Source organism: Mobula birostris, chromosome 4 (genome assembly GCF_030028105.1).
Source record: "Mobula birostris isolate sMobBir1 chromosome 4, sMobBir1.hap1, whole genome shotgun sequence".
NCBI lineage: Eukaryota > Metazoa > Chordata > Chondrichthyes > Myliobatiformes > Myliobatidae > Mobula > Mobula birostris.
This window is the reverse complement of record NC_092373.1, coordinates 4,095,742-4,123,432: the sequence shown is the minus strand read 5'-3', so window position 1 is coordinate 4,123,432 and position 27,691 is coordinate 4,095,742. Positions and strand designations below refer to the sequence as shown.

The window sequence follows — 27,691 nt, the reverse complement described above, 5'->3', positions numbered from 1 at the left end:
AACAGTTTGCTTTTCTGTATTTAGTCTACACCCATTTCTATTTCCGTTCTCATCAGGTACACGTCCAGCATTCCTGAAGGATTTACAGACGACTCCTCAAAATTAACCTGTACTCTAAACACGAGAAATGTGTTTTGGGGTTATGTCTTACCCCATTTAGTGTTCAAGTGGAGGGTAGTAAAGTTCAAGCAGGTACAAAGTAGCTCAAATCATCCACAGTCAAACAGTTACGGCACTTCATAGTGCTTGCGAACTTTTACTCTAATACATCGGGAATTTTGGCTCCCGTAAATGTCCTCACCAGAAAGAACTCGGCAGGATTCCATTCGAGAGACGGTGTTGACCAAGCATTTTCGGAGCTGAAGCGAAGTTTCACAACAGCTTCTGTGCTGCAACACCCTGACACATCACTGCCATGCATGGTCGAGCTGCAGCCATGTGCTTTTCTTCCAGTCGCTTGACTCCGTCCGACAGTAACGACGATATTGCGAATCGCGACAATTTAACTGTCGGTGAGGACCTGGGGCGATGGCGGCAATAGTTGGATGGGGGGAGAGCGTCATTCTTGATCTGTGCAGATCACAAGAAACTGTCCTACATTCAGGCGGTAAAGAGACTCAACTGTCGTTAATCCCGGTGGGCTGTCTACTTCACCCGGTTAATTTTAACCTCATCAATCGTCCGGGCAGCAAGAATACAAAGACCAACACTCTTTACCAGCAGGTCGACGGATCCGAGAACGCTGGGAAAAACAGGGCCGTTAACTAGTACTCTCAAACGGAGAACTATATGCCAATACCGGGTGAAAGCGAATATCTAAATATAAAACGAATGCCGCTCGTCTTCAAAGTCAGTCCATTCGATTGTCCACTCTCTCAGTCAAGGCCGAATGCAATCAGACAGTGTAATGTTGCTGTACTTTGTTCAAGTTCCCACACGCGCTACAACAACGCAAAGAAAGTAGTTAAATACCGCAACAATAAATAATAACGAGCTGAGATGTGCATATTCACATATATGAGATGTGGCAATTGTCGAATCTCTAGTGGTGATAGTGCACCCAACCCGAGGCGCAGCTCCTGAGGCGCCACAGACCCCTCCTTTTCGACACGGTGGTCGACTTTCTCAAGATGAACGCACAGTATCGACCAGGGAACCGTCTACCAAGCGGGTGGGAGGGGAGGCGTGGTGACTGAAAGGGCCGTGCTTTTCGAAAGGCGATGAGGAGAAATTTCTTTAGCCAGAGAATTTTTGGAATTCTTTGCCACAGGCGGCTGTGGAGCCCAAGCTACTCTGTATATTCAAGACAGAGGTTCAGATATTATTGATTTTCCAGGACAGGAAGGGAAACGGAGAGAAGGCAAGGGATTGGTGCTGAGGGGAGAATTGTATCAGTCATGATGAAATAATAGAGCATAATCGATGGGCCACATTGCGTAATTCTGCTCCTATAATTTACCGGCTTATAGTCTTACTTAAATTATAATATCGTGGTTGTGGGGTGTTTGCTGAGGTTGCTGGATAGATGGATGTGTTCAACAGTAAAACAGCTGTCCCCCGATGTTTTTTTCTCAAAAGGTCAACTGCGGTTAACTGGTGGCATGGATAACTGCTCGGGGAGAGTGGAAGTATTACGCGGTGAAACCTGGGGAACGGTCTGCGATATTTTCTGGGATTTAAAGGATGCCTCAGTCGTCTGCAATCATCTCCATTGTGGACCGGTTTTATCAGCGAAAGCGGGAGCATTCTTTGGTGAGGGAAATGGCTCGATTTGGAAAGACGTCACTGAATGTCGCGGTAATGAAATGCGTTTGAATGACTGCCGCATTTCATCATGGGGAGACCAACTCTGTACACACAAAAATGACGCCGGCGTTATCTGTTCCGGTGGGTGATTTGCCATTAAGTATCGGCCGCACTTATCATAATAATAATAATAGTTTGAAAGTAATAATAATATTATCAAGTCAGAAACAACGAAGTGAGCTATACCTTAACACACCTCTTATAGACGGAGGATTTAAAATTATATGCTCCTTCATCAGTTAAGCTAAAACAATTAATCCAAATAGTAGAACTATTTTCGAACGATACACAGTAAACATGGATTTTGGACTGGAAAAATGCAGAATATTAAACATAAAGATAGGTGCAATAGACCTAATTGAATCCAAAACAGAGGAGCACGATTCAATAAACCCAATGGATGAATATTAAAAAGTTAGTGTTTGCGATAACAATCAGGAAAGGAAATACATCCCCATGCGAAAAAGGAAACTTTTTGACAGAATTTACCTCAACGTTCAATACAAACTACCAGACAGAGCCCAACAGTAAAAATATAACAAAGGCTATAAACACTTCCGCTATACCTATGTTAATATATTCGTTTGCATAATAGCTTGGTCTGAGACTAATCTGGAACATTTACAAAGAAAAATAATATCTGAAGGGACAACTTTCAGAAAACATTATGCACATCGAATGTTCTTAGGTTGACACTACCCAGGGCAAAAGGCTGAAATGGAATAAATGACATCCCCACAATCTAAGAGACCAGGCGTCGACAAAGAAGCTTTCCACGCCTAACTTAGAGCTGGAGACCTCCTCCCAGAAACAGAGGGGTTCCTTGTGGCAATGCAGGACCAGGTGGTTAACACAAAAAAAAGATCAGAAATACACACCTGAAGAACAAATTAAAGGTGATAAATGTAGAAAATGCCCGGCAAAACCAGAAACGATCCAACACATTACAGGATCCTGTTGCAGTTTAACACAATTTCATTACTTATACAGGGACAGTCAAGTGACAAACATCATTTAGCAGAATCTTGCTTTAAAATTCAAATTAATAAATGTAATCTCACCTCAGTAAAATTTAACAGTCAGAGTCAAATTTAGAGTCAGAATACCACAAATTATATTATGATCGATCACTTATTACAGAGAGAGCAATATAAAATTACCGTCCACATATAATAGTACAGGATAAACAGGCAAAAACACAGATATAAATACAGAAATCTTAAAGAAATCAGTCAGTGAAAAGCACCAGAAATTTGCTGAATTAAAAGAGGAAATTGGAAAACGTTGGAACATGACAAGATACACATTGTACTGACAGTAATAACAACTGTTGCCACTACACAATAGCATGAAACCGTTATGCCTACACAGCAATATTTATGTAAATCTTCAGAAAGCCACAACACTGAACACCACAAGAATAGTTCAAAAGTGCCTCATAATTGTCAATTGAGCTGGCTGGCTATGACCGTGCCGGAGGGAAGACAAGCTTGAGCAGATTTTTAAAAAAATAAATAATAATCATAATAATAATCAATTATATGTGAAAAATGCTGACTAAAAAGAGGAAATTGAAACACAATAGAACATGAACAAGGAATACACAGATTTTTCCAGAAACAAAGGTTTGCTTCTGGCAAGACAGGTTAACACAAAAGTATTATCAATAATACATAATGAAAGTACAACAAATTAAAGATGATAAATGCAGAACATGCCAAGTGAAACCAAAAACAATCCAACACATTACAGGATCATGCAGCAGTTTAACTCAATCTGATTACTCGCACAGGCACAATCAAGAGGCAAACATCATTCACCAAATTCTTGCTTTAAAATACAAGGGGATGAAATATGTCACACCTTATTATAAATACAATCCCGATCTGGTTTTCCAGTCAGCGTCCCACAAATTATATCACAGCAGATCCCTTATTACAGACGGGACAATTCATAATATCCATCAAGATATGATGATACAGATAAACAAACAAGATCAATAGGTATAGCCATTCCAAACACACATAACATACAGAAATTAATAAGTTAAAATCACCAGAAATCTGCCGAATTAAACGAATTACATTGCTCACAATAGTAATATCTACAAATGGTATCATCCCAAACGCACTCCACAATAATATTAAATCATTAGGACTACCCAGTAAAATCTACATAAATCTCCGGAAAGACACAATATTAAACACCACCTGAATAGTCCGAACGTTGCCAGCCATTGAGAAATGAATGTGCTTGGCTATGTGACAATTAATACCACGAATTCAGCTGGCTAAATGAATACCTCCTAATTGATGGAGACTGGCATTGTACCGTATGACTGGAAAAATACAAAGGTTACTCTGCTGTTTAAGAAGGGTGGGGAGCAACATAAAGGAAATTCTAGACCTGTTAGCTTTACATCAGTGGTTGGGAAGTTGTTAGAATCGATTGTTGGGGATGAGATTACGGAGAACCAAGAGGCAGATGACAAGATTGGCCAAAGCCAGCATGGTTTTCTGAAAGGAAGATCCTGCCTACCTAATCTGCTGAAATTTTTTGATATTACATGCAGGATAGGCAAAGGAAATGCAGTAGATGTGGTGTACTTCGATTTTCAGAAGGCCTTTGACAAGGTGCCGCACATGAGGCTGCTTAGCAAGATAAGAGTCCATGGAATTGCAGGGAAGTTACAAGCATCGGCGGAGCATTGGCTGATCCATAGAAAACAGAGAGTGGTAATAGAGGGATCCTACTCTGACTGGCTGCCAATTACCAGTGGAGTTCCACAGGAATTGGTGTTGTAACCGCCGCTTTTTACGATGTATGTAAAAGATTTGGACTATGGGATTAATGCATTTGCGGGTAATTTTGCCGATGATACAAAGGTAGGTGGAGGAGCGGGTAGTGTTGAGGAAACAGACAGCCAGCAGAGAGACTTGGATAGTTTAGGGGAACGGGGAAAGAAGTGGCAAATGAAATGTGATGTTGGAAATTGTATGGTCATGCACTTTGGTGGAAGAAATAAACAGGCAGACTATTATTTAGATGGGGAGAGCATTCAAAATGTAGAGTTGTAAAGTGACTTGGGAGTCCTTGTGCAGGATACCCGAAAGGTTATGCTCCAGGTTGAGTTGGTGGTGAAGAAGGAGAATGCAATGTTGGCATTCATTTATAGAGGTACAGAATATAAGAGCAAAGATGTGATGTTGCGGCTCAGTAAGGTACTCGTGAGCCCACACTTGGAGTATTGTGTGCAGTTTTGTGCTCCATATTTTAGAATGGAAGTACTGGCATAGAAGAGCGTTCAGAGAAGATTCACGATAATGATTCCAGGAATGAAAGGGTTACCATATGAGGAACTTGGGCTGTATTCCCTGGAGTTCAGGAGAATGGGGGTGGAGGGGGCCGGATATCATAGAAACAAATCTGAATTTTAAAAGGCCGGAACAGGTCTGATATGACAAAGTTATTTAAGGCACCTTATCAAAGGCCTTCTGGAAATCCAAGTAAAAGCCACTTACTTCCTCATCTTTGTCCACTCTCCTTGTTACTTCCTCGAAGAACTCTAACAGATTTGTCAGGCAAGATTTATCTTTACAGAAACCATGGTGACTTAGCCCTGCGCGGCAGAGTGTAGTCTGAACGTAAGAAGGGGAGGTGCTTTGCTAATGTTTTGTTGTTTTTACTGTTGCTGCTTCAGTGGTTCTGCCCAGCGTTGTGGGAATGCTGGGTTGGCGCGGGCATGCATGGCGACATTAGGGGGCTGCCCCTAGCTCTTTGTTAGTTCATGTTGGCTGTTTTTAAACATCAGTGAATATTGAAACTGTCATCAGACGTACTGAGCACCTGAAGAGCCAGAGAATCTGAGTTCGTGGCATGAAGTTGTCAGAAATAGCCGAGGAATGTAATTCAAAATGGCCTCTTGATTATGGAAACAGCTTCTGGTTGTGCGAGGGAACAAATGTAACTCGTCTGCATTTTGCAAGGCAGTGCATTTTTTTTTTAAAAATTCCTTAATTATAGAATTATATAATAGTCGTGCGCTGGAATCGGCTTGCGATGTAAGCTGCAACCAAGGCCAATCGATTTGTACAACGTACAATTACCATGCAAAATTGTCTTTGCATGACATGTTTTACAAACAATTTAAAAGTGACTTAAAGTGACGGGCAATTGAAAGATTTTAGTCTACAATTTGAAAGCAACAGGGCTAGTTTATTTCTGTAGTGCTGAGAAGATATCTTATCATCACTGGTACATTACATAAAATAGTCACTGAAACAGATATAACAGTGTGCAACTCTGTCATTTGGCATACCTCAAACGAGTTTCTAGATGTGAAACATGGAATTTCTGAGAAATCCCTCTCCATTTTCTTGGTTTTATATATTTACAAGGATGGAGACTACAATACATCTCTGATCACATCTCTGCGGTGTTCTCATGTGACACGGCGTTAAAGTTATTATGACACTGTGACTGTGTGTTTACTACAACAAAGAAGCTGCGCCACGGATACAATACTGAAATTCACTAACCAATGTAAGGAATGATTAAGAATGCACCTGCTGATATGCTTTTATCATAAAAAACGAATATCTTGGTGGTTCATCCATGATTTACAAATATTAATAACCAGTTATTCACTATTAACTAATGGATTAATGCAATCTATGTTAACCTGACAAAATAAAATATATAAAAATAAAGAAATATATAAATAAGAATGTAGCTCAAGTAAATATTATATTAACGTTAAGTAACTACATATGATAATAAATGAAGAACTTTCAGTGCTGAAACTTCCTGAGAACATAATTATTGAATACTAATTATCTATAATCCACATTGGTTCATATACAAACTTAAATTTTCGGCCACTAATTAACAATAATTTCAAGATAATGCATAAAATAATTTAAATAACTGAAGCCCATGCATACCGATACTATTTCAATGAGTTTTCGGCTAAGCTGCAGTGTTCAAACTTCATAAACATCTCTGTTGAACATATGAACCTAAAATGACAGATGAGCTATTCATCCAATCAAGTAAGATCAGCAGCAAGTTATCCTCGACGGATGAAGTTATTGTAGAAAGACTACAGATAATATTAAAATCCAGCTTTGCCTTCAGAAGTTATTTTCTGAGGGACGGAGCAAAGTAACCTAACTTGCTATCATGGTGCATATTTCTGATAACATTCACATCTGAGGTTCACGAATCTCCGGCCAACCTTCCCTCCAAGATGATTTGAATCATCACATTCCTTGAGTCTGCCAGGTGTCCTCTGTCCACCGCGGTTTGGACATGTTCTTAAAGTATGGTGGAGAGTAAGCATTTTATTCTGTTTCTTCCCAGTAACAGCCGCATAGCATATTTGCAAAAGAGTCTAACTTAATTAATTTTAACCAGCTTGGACACATGTGGATGTGTAACTGTTGCTTACAATATGCTGATGCTGAATGTCGAAGGACATCGATAACTAATTATATTTTTCAGTGGATCACTGGCATTTGCGTCTGGCTGCTGGAGAGGGCCGATGCGATGGTCGAGTGGAGGTTTATCACAGCGGCGTCTGGGGCAGAGTGACTGACGATTTGTGGGATTTCAAAGACGCAGATGTGGTATGCAGACAGCTGAAGTGCGGCTCCGCAGTAAATATTTACAACCACGGGAAGTATGGAATCGGGAAAGGACCTGTGATAATGAGCAACGTCAGTTGTATTGGAGGTGAATCCTTCCTCTGGAACTGCACTTTCACACGAGCGGACCATTTACCTCTCGGTGGTGATGTTGGTGTCTTTTGTTCTGGTAAGAACATTCTGTTCCTTCATAAAGTATGCACTCTTGTACAGTCATAGAGTGTGTATTGCTGTGGTCTTCTAGATCAAACAAGAACTGTGATCTTTTTTGGTTTACCTAATAAACAATGAAATAGACAATAGGTGCAGGAGTAGGCCATTCGACCCTTCGAGCCAGCACCGCCATTCTCTGTGATCATGGCTGATCATCCACGATCAGTATCCACTTCCTACCTTATCCCCATAACTTTTGCTTCTGCTATCTTTAAGAGCTCTATTCATCTCGTTCTTGAAAACATACAGAGACTTGGCGTCCACTGCTTTCTGGGTCAGAGCATTCCATATATCCACCACTCTCTGGGTGAAAAAGATTTTCTTCAACTCCGTTTAAATGGCTACCCCTTAGTCTTAAACGGTGGCCTCTGATTCTAAACTCACCCATCAGTGGGAACATGCTTCCTGCCTCCAGCGTGTCCAATCCCTTAATAATCTTATATGTTTCAATCAGATCCCCTCTCACCCTTCTAAATTCCAGTGCATACAAGCCCAGTCACTCCAATCTTTCAACATATGACAGTCCCGCCATCCCAGGAACTAAACTGGTGAAACTACGCTGCACTCTCTCAATATCAAGAATTCCTTCCTCAAATTTGGAGACCAAAACTGCACAGAATACTCCACGTGTGGTCTCACCAGGGCCCTGTCCAACTGCAGAAGGACCTCCTTGCTCCTATACTCAATTCCCCTTGTTATGAAGGCCAGCATGTCATTAGCTTTATTCACTGCCTGCTGTACCTGCATGCTTTCTTTCAGTGACTGATGTACAAGAACACCTAGATCTCGTTGTCCTTCCCCATTTCCTAACTTGACTCAATTTAGATAATAATCTGCCTTCCTGTTCTTACTACTAAAGTGGATAACCTCACATTTATCCACATTAAACTGCATTTGCCATGCATTCACCCACTCACCCACCCTGTCTAAGTCACCCTGAATTCTCATAACATCCTCCTCACATTTCACAATGCCACCCAGCTAGGTGTCATCTGCAAATTTGCTAATGTTACTTTTAATCCCTTCATCTAAATCATTAATGCATATTCTAAATAGCTGCGGTCTCAGCACTGAACCCTGCAGTACCCCAGTGGTCACTGCCTGCCATTCCGAAAGGGACCGTTAATGGCTACTCTTTGTTTCCTGTCAGCCAGCCAATTTTCAATCCATGTCAGTACTCTGCTCCCAATACCATGTGCCGTAATTTTGACCACTAATCTCCTATGGAAAGCGGCCAGTGAGTGAGTGGGCCAGTGAAGGAGTGGAGCTTTGAGGCTTGGATTCGAGAGGCTTCGACGAGAAGAGGCGGAGGACGAGCTTGCTCGCAGTTAGTTTTTAATGTCTCCTGAGACGGTGATGTGCCTCTCATGTGAGATGTGGCAGTCTTGGGGGAACGCCCCTCTCCTGCAGAATCACATCTGCCAGAAGTGCATACGGCTAGGCGATCTGGAAGACCGTGTAAGGAATCTGGAACAGCAGCTGGATAACCTTCGACTCATAAGGGATAATGAGGTTGTCATAGATGAGAGCTACAGGGAGGTAGTCACACCTAAGCTGTCGGAAGCAGGTCAATGGGTGACAGTCAGAGGGGGGAAAGCGACAGTGAGTACACAGGTAGTGCAGAGCACCCTTGTAGCCATTCCCCTGAATAATAAGTTTACCGTCCTGGATACTGCTGGCGGGGACGACCGGCCAGGTGTGAGCCACGGTGGCAGGGCCTCCGGCACTGAGTCTAACCCTGTGGTGCAGAAGGGTGGGACGGAGCAGAGGAGAGCTGTAGTTATTGGAGACTCGATAGTCAGGAGAGCAGACGGAGATTTTGTGGACGTGAGAAGGACACCCGCATGGTATGTTTTCTCCCGGGTGCCAGGGTCCGGGATGTCTCTGACCGGGTGCACGACATCCTGGTACGAGAGGGAAAGCAACCAGAAGTCATGATACATGTTGGGACCAACGACATAGGCAGGAAGAGGGATGAGGTCCTGAAGTGTGAGTTTCGGGAACCAGGCAGAAGGCTGAAGAACAGGACCTCAAGGGTGGCGTTCTCAGGATTGCTACCAGTGCTACGTGACAGTGATGGTAAGAATTGGAGGGGATGGCAGTTGAATGCGTGGCTGGGGAGTTGGTGCAGGGAGCAGGGTTTTAGATTTTTAGATCATTGGGATCTCTTCTGGGGAAGGTGGGACCTGTACAGTTTGGATAGGTTGCACCTGAACTCGACGTTGAGCAGTATCCTTGCAGGTAGGTTTGCTAGCATGGTTCGGGAGGGTTTAAACTCATTTGCGAGGGGGATGGGACCCAGAGCGATAACGCAGTGAAAGAAGTGCATGGAGTAAAGCCAGATCTAACATACAGAGACGCTTTGAGGAAAGAGAAGCAGAATAAACGGTGTAAAGACAGTAAGGTAGAAGTACTGAAATGTGAGTACCTCAATGCAAGAAGTATCAGGAACAAAGGTGATGAACTGAGAGCTTGGATACATACGTGGAATTATGATGTAGTGGCCATTACAGAAACTTGGCTGGCACCAGGGCAGGAATGGATTCTCAAATTTCCTGGATTTCAGTGCTTTAAAATGGATAGAGAGTGCTTTAAAAGGGCGGAAAAAGGGGAGGAGGGGTGGCATTATTGATCAGCTACAGAAAAGGTGTATAATGCAGTAGGATTTTCTTTTGAGTCAATATGGGTGGAAGTCAGGAACAGGAAGGGAGCAATTTCTCTATTGGGGGTATTCTATAGGGCCCCTGGTAGCAGCAGAGATACAGAGGAACAGATTGGGAGGCAGATTCTGGAAAGGTGCAAAAATAACAAGGTTGTTATCATGGGTGACTTTAACTTCCCTAATATTGATTGGCCCCTGATTAGTTCCAAGGGTTTAGATGGGGCAGAGTTCGTTAAGTGTGTCCAGGACGGATACCTGTCACAGTATGTGGACAGGCCGACCAGGGGGAATGCCATACTAGATGTAGTAAGAGGTAATGAACCGGGTCAGGTCACAGATCTCTCAGTGGGAGAGCATCTGGAGGACAGTGAACACCGCTCCCTCGCCTTTAGCATTATCATGGAAAAGGATAGAATCAGAGAGGACAGGAGAGTTTTTAATTGGGGAAAGGCAAATTATGAGGCAATAAGGCTAGAACTTGCGGGTGTGAATTGGGATGATGTTTTTGCAGGGAAATGTACTATGGACATCTGGTCGATGTTTAGAGATCTCTTGCGGGATGTTAGGGACAAATTTGTCCCAGTGACGAAGATAAAGAATGATAGGTTGAAGGAACCATGGGTGACAAGTGAGGTGGAAAATCTAGTCAGGTGGAAGAAGGCAGCATACATGAGGTTTAGGAAGCAAGGATCAGATGTGTCTATTGAAGAATATAGGGAAGCAAGAAAGGAGCTTAAGAAGGGGCTGAGAAGAGCAAAAAGGGGGCATGAGAAGGCCTTGGCGAGTAGGGTAAAAGAAAACCCCAAGACAGTCCTCAATTATGTGAAGAAAAAAAGGATGACAGTAGTGAATGTAGGACCGATGAGAGATAAAGGTGGGAAGATGTGCCTGGAGTCTGTGGAAGTGAGCGAGGTCCTCAATGAATAATTCTCTTCGGTATTCACTAATGAGAGGGAACTTGATGATGGTGAGGACAATATGAGTGAGGTTTATGTTCTGGAGCATGTTGATATTAAGGGAGAGGAGGTGTTGGAGTTTTTAAAATACATTTGGACAGATAAGTCCCCGGGGCCTGACGAAATATTCCCCAGACTGCTCCAGGAGGCGAGGGAAGAAATTTCTGAGCCTCTGGCTAGGATCTTTATGTCCTCGTTTTCCACGGGAATGGTACCAGAGGATTGGAGGGAGGCGAATGTTGACCCCTTGTTGAAAAAAAGTAGTCGGGATAGTCCGGGTAATGATAGACCAGTGAGCCTTACGTCTGTGGTGGGAAAACCGTTGGAAAAGATTCTTAGAGATGGGATCTATAGGCACTTAGAGAATCATGGTCTGATCAGGCACTGTCAGCATGGCTTTGTGAAGGGCAGATAGTGTCCAACAAGCCTGATAGAGTTCTTTGAAGAGGTGACCAGGCATATCGATGAGGGTAGTGCAGTGGATGTGATATATATGGATTTTAGTAAGGCATTTGACAAGGTTCCACACCGTAGACTTATTCAGAAAGTTAGAAGGCATGGGATCCAGGGAAGTTTGGCCAGGTGGATTCAGACTTGGCTTGCCTACAGAAGGCAGGGGGTGGTGGTTGAGGGAGTACATTCAGATTGGAGGATTGTGACTAGTGGTGTCCCACAAGGATCTTTTCTGGGACCTCTACTTATCGTGATTTTTATTAACGACCTGGATGTGGGGGTGGAAGGGTGGATTGGCAAGTTTGCAGACGACACAAAGGTTGGTGGTATTGTAGATAGTGTAGAGGATTGTCAAAGATTGCCGAGAGACATTGATCGGATGCAGAAGTGGGCTGAGAAGTGGCAGATGGAGTTCAACCCGGAGAAGTGTGAGGTGGTACACTTTGGAAGGACAAACTCCAAGGCAGAGTGCAAAGTAAATGGCAGGATACTTGGTAGTGTGGAGGAGCAGAGGGATCTCGGGGTACATGTCCACAGATCCCTGCAAGTTTCCTCACAGGTGAATAGGGTAGTTAAGAAAGCTTATGGGGTGTTAGCTTTCATAAGTCGAGGAACAGTGTTTAAGAGTCGCGATGTAATGATGCAGCTCTATAAAACTCTGGTTAGGCCACACTTGGAGTACTGTGTCCAGTTCTGGTCACCTCACTATAGGAAGGATGTGGAAGCATTGGAAAGGGTACAGAGGAAATTTACCAGGATGCTGCCTGGTTTAGAAAGTATGCATTATCATCAGAGTTTAAGGAAGCTAGGGCTTTTCTCTTTGGAGAGAAGGAGTATGAAAGGAGACATGATAGAGGTGTTGAAGATAATAAGAGGAATAGATAGAGTGGATAGCCAGCGCCTCTTCCCCAGGGCACCACTGCTGAAAACAAGAGTACATGGCTTTAAGATAAGGGGTGGGAAGTTCAAGGGGGATATTAGAGGAAAGTATTTTACTCAGAGAGTGGTTGGTGCGTGGAATGCACTGCCTGAGTCAGTGGTGGAGGCAGATACACTAGTGAAGTTTAAGAGACTACTAAACAGGTATATGGAGGAATTTAAGTTGGGGGGTAAATATGGGAGGCAGGGTTTGAGGTTCGGCACAACATTGTGGGCCGAAGGGCCTGTACTGTGCTGTATTATTCTATGTTCTACGTTCTATGTTCCATGTGTGACTTTACCAAAGGATTTCGGAAAGTCCAGGTACACTGCATCCACTGGCTCTCCATTATCCATTTTCATAGTTACATCCTCAAAAAATTCCGGAAGATTAGACAAGCACGATCTCCCCTTCGTAAATCCACGTTGACTCGGACCTATCCTGTTCCTGCCATCCAAATGTGTCGTTATTTCATCTTTTATAATTGACTCCAGCATCTTTCCCACCACTGACATCCGGCCAACCGGTACATAATTCCCTGTTTTCTCTCTTCCTCCTTTCTTGAAAAGTGGGACATTAGCCATCCTCCAATCCACTGGAACTGATCCTGAATCTAGAGAACATTGGAAAATGATTACTAATGCGTCCACGATTTCTATAGCCACCTCCTTAAGTACGCTGGGATGCAGACTATCAGGTCCCCGGGACTTATCAGCCTTCAGACCCAACAGTCTATCCAGCACCATTTTCTGCTTAATATAAATTTCCTTCAGTTCATGCACTACCATGGGCACGTGGCCAAGTGGTTAAGGCATTGGACTAGCGACCTGAAAGTCGTGAGTTCGAGCCCCAGCGGAGGCAACATTTGTGGCGTCCTTGAGCAAGGCGCTTCATCACACATTGCTGTGCGACGACACTGGTGCCAAGCTGCATGGGTCCTAATGCCCTTCCCTTGGACAACATTGGTGTCGTGGAGAGGGGAGACTTGCAGCATGGGCAACTGCTGGTCTTCCATACAACCTTGCCCAGGTCTGCACCCTGGAGAGTGAAGACTTTCCAGGCACAGATCCATGGTCTCGCAAGACAAACGGATGCCATCCACTACCCTAGGTCCTTTGGCCACTATTATATCTGGGAGATTGTTTGTGTCTTCCCGAGTGAAGACAGATCCAAAGTACCCGTTCAACTCGTCTGCCGTTTCCTTGTTCCCCAGAATAAATCCAACCTTTTCTGCCTTCAAGTTTAAAAGACACGACTCCCGCACCAAGTTATTGTAACGAAGGAAAATCTATGACCACATTAGCCCTCTAGATTCCCTGTTTCCATTTATATAAGGATGGCAAATATCTCTCTAATACTGTTACTGTTAGCTTTTCCACAGTGCTGTCGTGATGAAGGGTCTTGACCCAAAACGACAATTCTGTATTCCTGGAAAGATGATTCCTGACCTGCTGAGTTCCACCAAAAATTTGTGTGTGTTACTCTTCATTTGTAACATCTGCAAAGCCTTTTATGTATTCCGCAATCTACAGTTATCTTTACTTACAGGTCCATGTTGAGATATTGATACGATTGGCCATCGCCTCAGTGAGAGCCCCAAACTGATATAATTCAAGATCACAATCACATTCTCAGGCAGTGGTAATCACAGCTAAATGAATACATATGTCTTGCACTCCTGTCAGATCAAGTCTGTGAAAATTTGAACCACAGACTGGAAGGAATTAAGAAAGATTGCACTTTCAAAAAGTGCAGAAAAATGTTGAATGGATGTGAACAATCTATATCCATCGCAAATGTCTTCAGTTCTTCAAGGAAGAATTTGCGAAACATGGTTGTTCATAGACTGTTTGCTGCACTCCCATCAGGAGGAGGCTGCGTAGTATCTGCGCCAGGTAAATCAGACACAAAATCAGTTACTTTTCCCAAGCAGTCAGACTAATCAACAGCTCCAGTCACCTCCTGACCCCTTTACGCACCCAACCCCCACTGCTTTATCATTTCCTGTCAGAGTGATCTTATGTACAAACACTCCTGTGCCTTGCGTCACATTATAGACTTTATATTTATTCTGCAGGTTTATTGTTGTGTTCTTCACCTGATTGGGCTTTTCTTTTTACCACTGCATCAGAACCGGAGGAAAAAAAAGTATTACGTTCTCCTATTCAATTGTGTACTGGAAACAAAATTAAACAATCTTGAAGTTGACCTTGAGCTGGAAGATTGCAAGCGCCCTCTCCTTTGTTATAAATGACCAGTGTTTTGCGAATTTATATTAAGCAGAGTAATGAAGTTACACTTGACAATTATCTGTCCAGCCTGATTGATTGCAAGCCTTAGTCAAGTTGTTTCCAGAGAGCCAACTCATTTAATTAATAATATTTCGTGCTGCAGATAATGTTCCCGTAAGGCTGGTGAACGGTGCAAGTCGTTGTGCCGGAAGGGTAGAAGTTTATTATGACGGAATCTGGGGCACCGTGTGTGATGATGCTTGGGATTTCATAGATGCACATGTTGTTTGCAAAGAACTGAATTGTGGACATGCTGTTAATATCACGAAGTCCAGTTGGTTTGGCCAAGGCTCAGGTCCTGTCTGGTTGGACAACCTCAAGTGTTCAGCGAATAATTCGGCCTTGTGGCAATGTGCGGCGAGAGCATGGGGCGAGAACGATTGTGTTCACAAAGAAGATGCTGGAGTTATCTGTTCAGGTGAGTAGTTTTTTAAGGCATGCAGGCATAAGAATGCTTTTCTCTCACTGTGATGAAGTCCATTTTGACATTCCCGTGTAAGATAATTTCGTAAAGGTAATCGATAAAATTGGCATTATTTCTCGTATTGAAAAACCACCAACACTACCACAAAACCAACAACGGTTCAATGAAATAACTATAAATAAGTCGATAATAGTGCTATATTTTTTAATTCGTTTTTGATTCCTGTGGAAGTCCAAAGGGAAACGATACTAATATCCCAGAGGAAAGGTTTTTTGATCCTGCATGGTGTGATTGAAACTAGAGCTGTCGGTGGATGGGAGCCACAGTGCCAGAATAGTTAGTGGAGAGGTTATGAAGGCATAGGTTTGTAAGACCTCAGACAACGTTAGGAATGAAAAGGCTGAGCATGGTGCGACTATGTCCTGAACTGCATATATTTCAATTCCAGACGTATCGGAGGAAAGGCGGATAATAGTGCGGGGGAAATGGTCACTGGTTTGCAAATAGAGGCAATGTGTAGACAGGAGAGGCTGAGGCTGTTGACAGGGCAATATTGCAGTCACTAGGATGAGTTGCAACGTGGATGGTGAGCAAAATCTAAAACCGATGAATACAGCACTGAAGATACGGTATTTGAATGCACACAGTACACAGAATAAGGTAGATGAACTTGCAGCACAATTGCAGATTGGCAGGCAGGATGTTTTAGGTATCACTAAATCATGGCTAAAAGACGATAATAGCTTGGAACATAATGTCCAAAGATACACATTGCATCGAAAGGACAAGCAGGAAGGAAGAGGGGGCGGCATAATTCTGTTGGTTAAAAATTAAATCAAATTATTCGAAAGAGGTGACATCCATAAAGCTAAGGAACTGCAAAAATAAAAATGCACTGATGGGATTTGTATACAGACCCGCGAACAGTAGTAAGGATGTGTCCTACCAATTGTAACGCAAGATAGAAAATGAATGCCAAAAGGACAGTATTAAAATGCTAATGGGAGAATTCAATTCTATAGGTCCCCTGGCAGCTGCAGAGATACCGAGGAGCTAACTGGGAGGTAGATTTTGGAAAGGTGCAAAAATAACAAAGTTCTTATCATGGGTGATTTTAACTTCCATAATATTGATTGGCACCTGATTAGTTCCAATGGTGTAGATGGGGCAGAGTTTGTTAAGTGTGTCCAGGACAGATTCCTGTCACAGTATGTGGACAGGCCGACTAGGGGGAAAGCCATACTAGATCTAGTATTAGGTAACGAACCGGGTCAGGTCGCAGAGCTATCAGTGGGTGAGCATCTGGGGGACAGTGACCACCGCTCCCTGGCCTTTAGCATTATCATGGAAAAGGATAGAATCTGAGAGGACAGGAAAAATTTTAATTGGAGAAGGGCAAATTATGAGGCTATAAGGCTAGAACTTGCGGGAGTAAACGGGCGGATGTTCCTGCAGAGAAATATACGATGGACATGTGGTCGATGTTTAGGGATCTCTTGCAAGATGTTGGGGATAAATTTGTCCCGGTAAGGAAGATAAAGAATGGTAGGGTGAAGGAACCATGGGTGACAAGTGAGGTGGAAAATCTAGTCACGTGGAAGAAGGCAGCATACATGAGGTTTAGAAAGCAAGAATCAAATGGGTCTATTGAGGAATGCTGGGTAGCAAGAACGGAGCTTCAGAAGGGTCTGAGGAGAGCAGAAAGGGGGCATGAGAAGGCCTTGGCGATTAGGGTAAAGGAAAGCCCCAAGGTATTCTTCAACTATGTAAAGAACTAAAGGATAACAGGAGTGAAGAAGGCCGATTAGAGCTACGGGTGGAAAGATGTGCCTGGAGGCTGTGGAATTGAGCGAGGTCCTCAATGAATACTTCTCTTCGGTTTTAACCAATGAGAGGGAACTTGATGACGGTGAGGACAATACGAGTGAGGTTGATGTTCTGAAGTATGTTGATATTAAGGGACAGGAGGAGTTGGAGTTGTTAAATACATTAGGGCGGATATGTCCCTGCGGCCTGATGGAATATTCCGCAGGCTGCTCCACAAGCCGAGAGAAGAGATTGCTGAGCCTCTGGCTAGGATCTTTATGTCCTCGTTGTCCACGGGAATAGTACCGGAGGATTGGAGGGAGGCGAATGTTGTCCCCTTGTTCAAAAAAGGTAGTAGAGATAGTCCTGATAATTATAGACCAGTGAGCCTTACGTCTGTTGTGGGAAATCTGTGGGGAAATATTCTTAGACATAGGATCTATGGGCACTTAGAGAATCATGGTCTGATCAGGGACAGTCAGCATGGCTTTGTGTGAAGGACAGATCGTGTCTAACAAGCCTGATAGAGTTCTTTGAGAAAATGACCAGGCCAATAGATGAGGGTAGTGCAGTGGATGTGATTTACATGGATATTAGTAACGCATTTCACAAGGTTGCGCAAGGTATGTATCATGGTCCAGTCCATGAAGTCCGCATTCCGGTTCACGGTCCCGCCCATCGAGCCTTGCTCCGGGTTTTCCTGTCTACCCTGTTTCTGTCTCTGTTGAGCACTAATTGAAGCAGCTGATTTTCGTTGGAACTGGCTGCATAAACACCTCCAGAGACCAAGGCGTGGCTGTTGCATTGCTCTTGTCCTTACTCCATGTATCCCTTCCCCTGCCTTCTGTTTCCTCGCCTGAAGCCCTGCCTTATCTTGCCGGTAACTCTCGCTTTGCTTCGCCTGTAGTCTTGTCTTGCAGCCACCCTGTACCTAGCTCCCTTCCTGTCCCTTGCCTCCGTCGGTAAGCCAGACTATATCGCCGTTACCCTGAGGTTGGTTCTGTCCCTTCCTGTCCCTTGCATCCGTCTTGCCGTTACTTATGGTTGGTTCTGTCCCTTCCTGTCCTTTGCCTCCGCCGGGTCAGTCAGGCCGTCCTGCCGTTACCCTGCGGTTGGTTCTGTCCCTTCCTGTCCTTTGCCTCCGTCGGGTAAGCCCGGCCGTCTTCCCGTTACCTGCGGTTGGTCCTGTCCCTTCCTGTCCTTTGCCTTCGTCGGGTAAGGCGGGCTGTAATGCCGTTACCCTGCGGTTCGGTCTTTCCCTTCCTATCCCCTGCCTCCGTCGGGAGGAGTACCACGCCTTGCCCAGGATTACCGCGCCCTGTGCAGGAGGAGATTCAAGACACCAAGCCTCGAGCCTCGCCTCAAGTCTCTGGTCTCAAGCCTCGCCTCAAGTCTCTGGCTCGGAGTCTAATCCCGGGCTCCTAGCTCTCTTGTCCAGTCCTGTTCCGGGTTCCCGGTTTTCATGTCCATGTCCTAGCCCTCACCCTGTATCCTAGTCCTGACCCTAGAACTTCAGTGTCTGTGTCTTGCACTTGGGTCTGCTACCAGCGCCCCCCTTATGACAGTATGATTATTCGGAAAGTCAGAAGGCATGGGATCCAGGGAGGTTTGGTCAGGTGCATTCAGAATTGGCTTGCCTGCAGAAAGCAGAGGATCGTGGTGGACGGAGTACATTCGGATTGGAGGGTTCACACTCGTGGTGTCCCGCAGCGATCGGTTCTGGGACCTCTACTTTTCGTGATTTTTATTAAAGTTCTCGATGTGCGTGTAGAAGAGTTGGCTGGCAAGTATGCAGACAACACAAAGGTTGGTGGTGTTGTGGATAGTGTAGAGGATTGTCGATGATTGCGCAGAGACATTGATAGGATGCAGAAGTGGGCTGAGAAGTGGCAGAAGGAGTTCAACCCGGGGAAGCGTGAGGTGGTACACTTTCGAAGGACAAACTCCAAGGCAGAGTGCAAAGTAATTGTCAGGATACTTGGTAGTGTGGAGGAGCAGAGGGATCTCGGGGTACATGTCCACATCCATGAAAGTTGCCTCACAGGTAGATAGGGTATTTAAGATCACAGCAACATAAGATAAAGGAGCAGAAGTCGCCCATTCGGCCCATCGACTCTACTCCGTCATTTTATCATGAGCTGATCCATTCTCCCATTTAGTACCACTCCCTCGCCTTCTCACCATAACCTCTGATGCTGTGGCTACTCAGATACCTATCAATCGCCGCCGTAAATACACCCAATGACTTGGCTTCCACTGCAGCCCGTGGCAACAAATTCCATAGCATCACCATCCTCTAGCTAAAAACATTTCTTCGCATCTCTGTTCTGAATGGGCGCCCTTCAGTCCTTAAGTCATGCCCTCTCGTACTAGATTCCCTCACCAGGGGAAACAATTTTGCCACATCCACTCTGTCCATGCCTTTTAACATTCGAGATTTTTCAATGAGGTCCCTCTCATTCCTCTAAACTCCAACGAATATCGTCCAAGAACGGAAAAATGTTCCTCATATGTAAACCCTCTCATTACCTGAATCATTCCAGTGATTCTTTTCTGAACCCTCTCCAACGTCAGCACATCACTTCTTAAATAAGGAGACCAAAACTGCCCACAGTACTCCAAGTGAGGTCTTACCAGTCCCTTATAGATCCTCAACGTCACATCCCTGCTCCTATATTCTATTCCTCTAGAAATGTATGCCAACATTGTATTCACCTTCTTCACTACTGACTGAACCTGGAGGTTAATCTTAATGGTCTCCTGTACGAAGACTCCCAAGTCCCGTTGCATCTCAGAACTGTGAATTCGCTCCCCATTTAAATAATAGTCTGCCCGTTTATTTCTTCTGCCAAAGTGCATAACCATACACTTTCCAACATTGCATTTCATTTGCCACTTCTTTGCCCATTCTTCCAATCTATCCAAGTCTCTCTGCAGACTCTCTGTTTCTTCAGCACTACCGGCCCCTCCCTTCAGCAAACTCAGCCACAAAGCCATCTATTTCATAATCCAAATCGTTGATGTACAACGTAAAAAGAAGCGGCCCCAACACGGACCCCTGTGGAACACCACTGGTAACCGGCAGCCAACCAGAATAGGATCCCTCTATTCCCACTCTCTGTTTCCTACCAATCAGCGAATGATCTATCCACGTATGTAACTTTCCAGTAATTGCATGGGCTCTGATCTTGTTTAGCAGCCTCATGTGCAGCACCTTGTCAAAGGCCTTCTGAAAATCCAAATATGCAACCTCCGCTGCATCTCCCTTGTGTAGTCTACTTGTAATTTCCTCAAAAAATTGTAATTGGTTTGTCAGGCAGGATTTTCCTTTAAGGTAACCATGCTGAGTTCTGCCTATCTTGTCATATGCCTCCAGGTACTCTGTAACCTCATCCTTGACAATCGACTCCAACAACTTCCCAACCTCCGATGTCAAGCTAACAGGTCTATAATTTCCTTTTTGTTTCCTTGCCCCCTCCTTAAATAGCGGAATGACATTTGCAATTTTCCAGTCCTCCGGATCCATGCCAGAATCTATTGACTTTTGAAAGATCATTGCTAATGCCTCCGCAATCTGCACAGCTACTTCCTTCAGAACACGAGGGTGCATTCCATCTGGTCCGGCCGATTTATCTACCCTTAGACTATTCAGCATCCTGAGTACTTTCTCTGTCGTAATTGTCACTGTGCACACTTCTCTTCCCTGCCACGCTTGAGTGTCCGGTATACTGCTGATGTCTTCCTCGGTGAAGACTGATGCAAAATATTCCTTCTGTTCCTCCGCGATCTCCTTATCTCCCATTACAATTTCTCCAGCATCATTTCCTATCGGTCCGATATCTACGCTCACCTGTCTTTTACTCTTATATAATTGAAAAAGCCTTTAGTATCCTCTTTGATATTATTTGCTAGCTTCCTTTCATAGTTCATCTCTTCCCTCTTAATGACCTTCCGAGTTTCCTTTTGTAAGCTTTTAAAAACTTCCTGATCCTCTGTCTTCCCAGTAATTTTTGCCTCCTTGTATGTCCTCTCCTTTGCTTTGACTTTGGCTTTGATTTCTCTTGTCAGCCATTGTTTTTCCATTCGAAAGTTTCTTCTTTTTTTGGAATATATTTGTCTTGCACCTTCCTCACTTCTCGCTTAAACTCCAGCCACTGCTGCTCTGCCGTCCTTCCCGCTAGTGTCCCTTCCCAGTCAACTTTGGCTAGTTCCTCTCTCATGCCACTGTAATTTCCTTTATTCCACTGAAATACCGACACATCAGATTTCGGTTTTTCTTTCTCAAATTTCACAGTGAACTCAATCATGTTATGATCACTGCCTTCTAAGAATTCCTTCACCTCAAGCTCTCTAATCACCTCCGGTTCATTACACAATACCCAATCCGGTACAGTCGATCCCCTAGTGGGCTCAACAACAAGCTGTTCTAAAAAGCCATTTCGTAGACATTCTACAAATTCTCTCTCTTAAGATTCAGTGCAGACCTGATTTTCCCAATCCACTCGTATGTTAAAATCCCCCACAATTATCATAACACTGCCCTTCTGACAAGCCTTTTCTATTTCCTGTTGTAATTTGTAGTCCACATCACTACAGCTGTTAGGAGGCCTGATTATTACTGCCATCAGGGCCCTTTTACCCCTGCGATTTCTCAGCACAATCCATCAAGATCCTCCACCTTCCGATCCTATGTCACCTCTTTCTAATGATTTAATATCATTTCTTACCAATAAAGCCACGCCACCCCTTCAGCCTACCTCTCTATCCTTCCGATACAACGTGTATCCTTGGACGATCAGCTCCCAGAAACATGCATCCTTTAGCGAGGTCTCAGTGATGGCCACAATATCATACCTGTCAATCTGTAGCTGTACGACAAGATCATCCACCTTATTCCTTACGCAGCGTGAATTTAAGTGTTACACCTTAAGACCGGTATTTGGTACTTTTTGCTTAGATTGCACTGCAAATGTATTGCGCAGCAACTCACCCCAATGCCTGCAAATTTGCTCCATCACCTGTCTGTCCTTCCTGACATCTTTACTGCTCACTATCTTGGATTTATTTCTGTTTCCCCCCTCCTCTGCTCTATCATTCCGGTTACCATCCCCGCTTCCAAGTTAGTTTCAACCCTCCCTAACAACTCTATTAAACCTTCCCTCCAGGATGCGGGTCTCCTTCGGGTTCAGGTGTATCCCATCCTTTTTGAACAGGTCATACTTACCCGAGAAGTGATGCCAAAGATCTAAGAATCTAAAGCCCAGCCCCCTGCACCAGTCTCTCAGCCACGCATTCATCCGCCTGATCCTTCTATTCTTGTCTTCGCTAGCACGTGGCACAGTTAACAATCCCGAGATGACTACCCTGGAGGAACTGCATCTCAGCTTCCTTCCTAACTCACGGAAATCTCTCTTCAGGACCTCCTCCCTTTCCCTATCTATGTCATTGGTAGCAACATGTACCAAGACAACTGGCTGCTCGCCCTCTCCCTTCAGAATATTTTGCCCCCGATCCGAGATATCACGTACCCTGGCACCTGGGAGGCAGCACACCATGCGGGTATCTCTATAGCGCTCACAGAATCTCCTGCCTGTTCCCCTGACTATGATTACCGCATTCCTCTTCTTCTTCCTTCTCTCCTGCACAACAGCGCCAGGCTCAGTACCCGACACGCGTTCACGTGGCTTATGGTGAGTTACCTTTCATAAGTCGAGGGATAGAGTCTAAGAGTCGTGAAGTAGTGATGCAGCTCTATAAAAATCTGGTTAGGCCACACTGTGAACTCGGTCTTTCATCCTTGGAGAGATGGAGGATGAGACGTGACCATTTAGAGTTGTATAAGATGATAAGAGGCATTGATCATCTGGACAGACATTGGCTTTTTTCCCACCAAATGGTTGCCACAAGAGGGCACAGGTTTAAGGTGCTGGGGAGGAGGTCAGAAGAGATGTCAGGGGTAAGTTTTGTTTACGCAGAGAGTGGTGTGTGCGTGGAATGGGCTGCCGGCAACGGTGGCAGAGGCGGATCCGATAAGGTCTTTTAAGGGACTTTTGGATAGGTACATGGAGCTTAGAAAATAGAGGGCTATGGGTGACCCTAGTAATTTTTAAGGTAGGGACATGTTCGGCACAACTTTATGGGCCGAGAGGCCTGTATTGTGCTGTACGTTTTCTACGTTTCTATGTTTCTAAGCCATGGATTCATCCCCACCTATCTGCAATTTTCCCAAAAACCTGAATTCCCCTGCTATGCAGAGATCTGTCCAACCTGTCTTAAATACACTTAATGAGGTAGCCTCCACTGCTGCAGTGGGCGAATAATTCCACAGATTCATCACTCTCTGAGAAAAGCAGTCTCTCCTCATCTCCGTCCTAAATCTATTCACCAGAATTTTGAGACTATACCCCCTAGTTTTAGTATCACCTGCCAGAGGAAACAACTTCCCTGCGTCTATCTTATCTATCCCTTTCATAACTTTATATATTTCTATCAGATCTGTTCTTCTGAATTCCAGAGAGACCAGTCCAAGGCGCCTCAATCTCTGTTCATTGCCTAACTCCCTCATCTCTGCAATCAAACTGCTGAACCTCCTGTTTATCACCTCCGCATCCAGTATCCCCGTCCTCAAATTAAGAGACCAAAACTGCACGCAGTACTCCAGGTATGACCTCACCAATACGCTGTGCATTTGCAACATAACCTCCGTGCTCTTAAATTCAATCCCTCTAGCAATGAAGGCCAACAATACATTATTTTACATAACCAGCTGTACCTGGAAAGCAACCTTTTGAGATTCATGCACAAGTCCTCATAAGCCCCTCTACACAACAGCGTGCTGCAATATTTTACCATTTGAATAATAATCTGCTCTTCCGTTTTTCAAGTGGATGTCCTCGCATTTACCAACATTCTATGCCATCTGCCACGGCCTTGCCCACTCACTACAGCTATCTATGGGTCTTTGCGGACTCTCTGCATCTTCTGCACAATTTGCTTTTCCACTCAATATGGTATCATCAATGTGACGGGGTCCTGAATTACCCCAGTGAACTGTCCTTTTGAAATGAGAGAGAGAGAGAGAGAGTTGTTCAACACCAGACACCTTGTTATTAAGAGAGAGAGAGAGGCGAAAACTGCTTTCAACTGGTGTTATGGTTTCTTTGCAGCATGTTTACACTTTGCAAGGACACTGGCAGCTCCTGTGTTCTTACAGAGAGAGAAGGGATGAGCTGCTTGACGGACAGCTGGTGTTCAGCACGGTGAGATAAATAGAAGGTCAGCTGATAGACTGACAGACACATGGCGTTGGACACTGAATGAGCTTTGTTGTGCCCACAGAAAAGGTGGGTTTTTGGAGGATCGATCAGTGCCTCTCGCAGTGTGAAAAAGGGTGTGACCGGTGGGGAGCTATTCACGTGTCCAACCCTCGTCCGCTAACCGGAGAATCTCCGAATGCAATGTCCCTTTCCTTTTTTATCCAAGGCTTACTATCCCCACCCTTACTGTCCTTGTTTTTCAGTGGAATATACTTTTGTTGATTACCGTTACAAAATCTCTTTGAAAGTTTTCCACTGTTCTTTAACCATCTCACAATACAGCCCGTGTTCCCAGTCTACACGAGCCAAATCCTTCCTCGTCCCATTGTTCAGGCATAATACACTAGTTATGAATCAAAATATTCAACCTTCCTGACCGTTGGATCTCACTGTAGATCTTTCACGTCCACTCTGCCGGAGCTGTCTTCTCATGCTAGCGCAGGCATGTGAACATCTCTGTGCGATGCAGGTCCCGCCGTCCCCCTCGCCTTGTTTAGCTTCCCTGTCGAAACGGTGCACCAATGTGTGGCCGGTGTCGCATGCAAGCAGTTACTTCGAGTCATTGGTGAAAGCTGAGTATCCAAAGGGGAGTTTGGACGCCATAAGCCCCATCATCAGAGGTGCTGCACATCCCTGATCACCATGTACCCACATCACAATTAATTATTAGCATGAAGCTATAATCAAGAATCCGGTTTGTTCTTTGTTCTTCAGATCACAGGGAGATAAGGTTGGCAAATGGGGAGAATCCCTGCCAGGGCAGACTTGAGGTTTTCTTTAACGGAACATGGGGAACAGTTTGCTCTGATTCGTTTGGCATGGAGAATGCACAAGTTGTTTGCTCCCAGCTCAACTGCGGTTCGGCAAAATTAATAGAAAACAGCGCTACATTTGGAGAAGGGACTGGACCGATCTGGCTGGATGACGTGAGATGTCGGTTGGGTGACTCACTTTTATGGCAATGCCCATCTTCAGCATGGGGTCAGCACAACTGCAAACATGAGGAGGATGTTGGGATCATTTGTTCAGGTAAGTATATCGTCATAGCGTCACAGACTGCGAAACAGGTCTTTCGTCCCACCTACCCGTGCCAAACTATTAATCTTCCTAGCCCCATCGGCTCGTACCTGGATCATAGCTCTTCATTTCCCTCCCAACCACGGACCTGTCCAAATTTCTCTTAAAAGTTGAAATAAACCCTTTCCCACAGATCCACAGATTAGTCGTTCCACACTCTGAGTGAAGAAATATCCCCTCATGTTTCCCTTAAAGACTTCACCATTTACCCTTAAAATATGAGCTGTAGTTCTGGACTACCTGACCCTGAGTGGAAAAAGCCTTTTTGAATGGATTCTGTCTAAGCGACACATAATGGCGGTTATCTCTAACAAATCTCACCTCATTCTTCTAAGTTTAAGTTCCGGGGTATAACGTCCTACCTTATTCACCCAAAATAACCTGCAGATGCTGGGGTCAAAGCAACACTCTGGAGGAACTCAGCAGGTCGTGCCGAAACGTCGACCGATCGTTTCGATGGATGTTACCCGACCTGCTGAGTTCCTCCAGCGTGTTCTGAGTGTATCCTTATTCACCCTTTCCCTATAACTCATAGTCTCAATTCCTGGCGGCATAATTGACAATGTTCTCTGCACTCTGACAATGTTATTGATATCTTTATTATATTATTTATCTATAAACGTAAGGACCTACATTTGGAATATTTCACTGAAATGATGAGTTGAATGTTTTACAGAAACATGGCCATCGAAATCGCTAATTGGGAAGGTCAAGAAGGAGAAGATAATCAACCCATTTCCAAAAGCCTCCAGTAATTACTGATATTTTCATTATTCAAAATATGCAACATCTATACATTTATTTTCATGCTTCTTGTTTTAAGGCCTTTTCCCTGTTCCTGGTCTCAGAAAGATGCAGACTTTTCCGCCCTCAATTTAACTTTTCCTCTCTCACTTGATTTTTTTGTCGCGTCAGTGCAAGAGAATATTTAAGTACAATGTAGAGCAATTCGCTGCTTTAGCAAAAGCGATAGAACATTCTTGCTGAACGCGTTGTAATCAAAAACTCGAGATAGACTAAGTTTGGAGAGTATCGGAACGTTTAACTGCAGAAGGACAGAAAATTGTTTGCCAGACATTACCGGCGTATGGCTCAGATGTCAAACAAAACTTCAGCGTTCAATGCAAAGAGTATAATGACGTCATTACAAATCCTGGTACATCTTTTTCTACATTCTGAATTCCAGCGTGAGAGGGCAATATAGGATATTACATACCTGTATGCATGTTTGTTTTCAATGAAAATATTGACAACATCAGAGTTGATCAACATATTCTATCGAAAATGTTGTTCTTCAACTTCATTGTCCGATTGCATCCACGAACAATTAGCTACGCAAAACATTAAACACATGACTCATCTCTAGAAGTTGAGAGGGAGAAGTGGGTACATAGGACTTCCAATATAAGTTAATTCTCAAATAAAAACTCGTTCGTCTTTTCTTTCAGACCTGCGGCTCGTGGCGGGGTTCGATAATTGCTCTGGCAGAATTGAAGTTTTCTTCAGTGGGACATGGGGAACGGTCTGTGACGATTCATGGGACAGACACGATGCTGCTGTCGTCTGTCGCCAACTAAACTGTGGGGATCCAGTCCTGGCTTCTGGGGGGATGCTATTCCCCCTTGGAAACGGCACTATTTTGATGGAAGAGGTCAAATGCAAAGGGAGTGAGAATTTTCTGTCGGATTGCCAATTTTCTACATTGCATCGTCATGACTGTGGGCACAAAGAAACCGTCGGAGTGATATGTTCTGGTCAGTAATCGAATTTTTCTGCGACTTTTCTTCAATTCCACTTATTTTCTCGTCATATCCCAATCTCTTAACACAACCCTAGAAGAAACCTTGATATCTTTGAACGAGTATCACAAAATTCACCTTTCCAGCATTGGTTGTCCTAGTCCTCAGCTGCTTGTGCCGTTCTACATCTATGTTCAACACAATTTTCTTCCTATGCATATCCGTAATTTTCTTCAGCATTTATTTCCCCTGAAGCCCATGTTTTAAATCCAGGTTTCCATCTCTTTACCTATTAAAATTTTGCGCTCTATTTGCACCCCTGTCACGCCGCTGGTATTCGAATGAAATCTTCACACTACTTCGAAATTCCCGGAAAAATCCTGG

At 44.2% G+C, this 27,691-nt stretch overlaps 1 protein-coding gene across 1 annotated transcript; it reads left to right on the top strand.

Moving 5' to 3' along the window:
• The first annotated feature begins 415 nt into the window (after window positions 1-415).
• LOC140196959 (scavenger receptor cysteine-rich domain-containing protein DMBT1-like) lies at window positions 416-26,330 on the top strand. Its single transcript, XM_072256895.1, has 5 exons — window positions 416-512; window positions 7,309-7,620; window positions 15,049-15,363; window positions 25,206-25,520; window positions 26,245-26,330. Exons 1-5 carry the CDS (start codon window positions 416-418, stop codon window positions 26,328-26,330), a joined length of 1,125 nt encoding a protein of 374 aa, XP_072112996.1.
• Window positions 26,331-27,691: the final 1,361 nt, after the last annotated feature.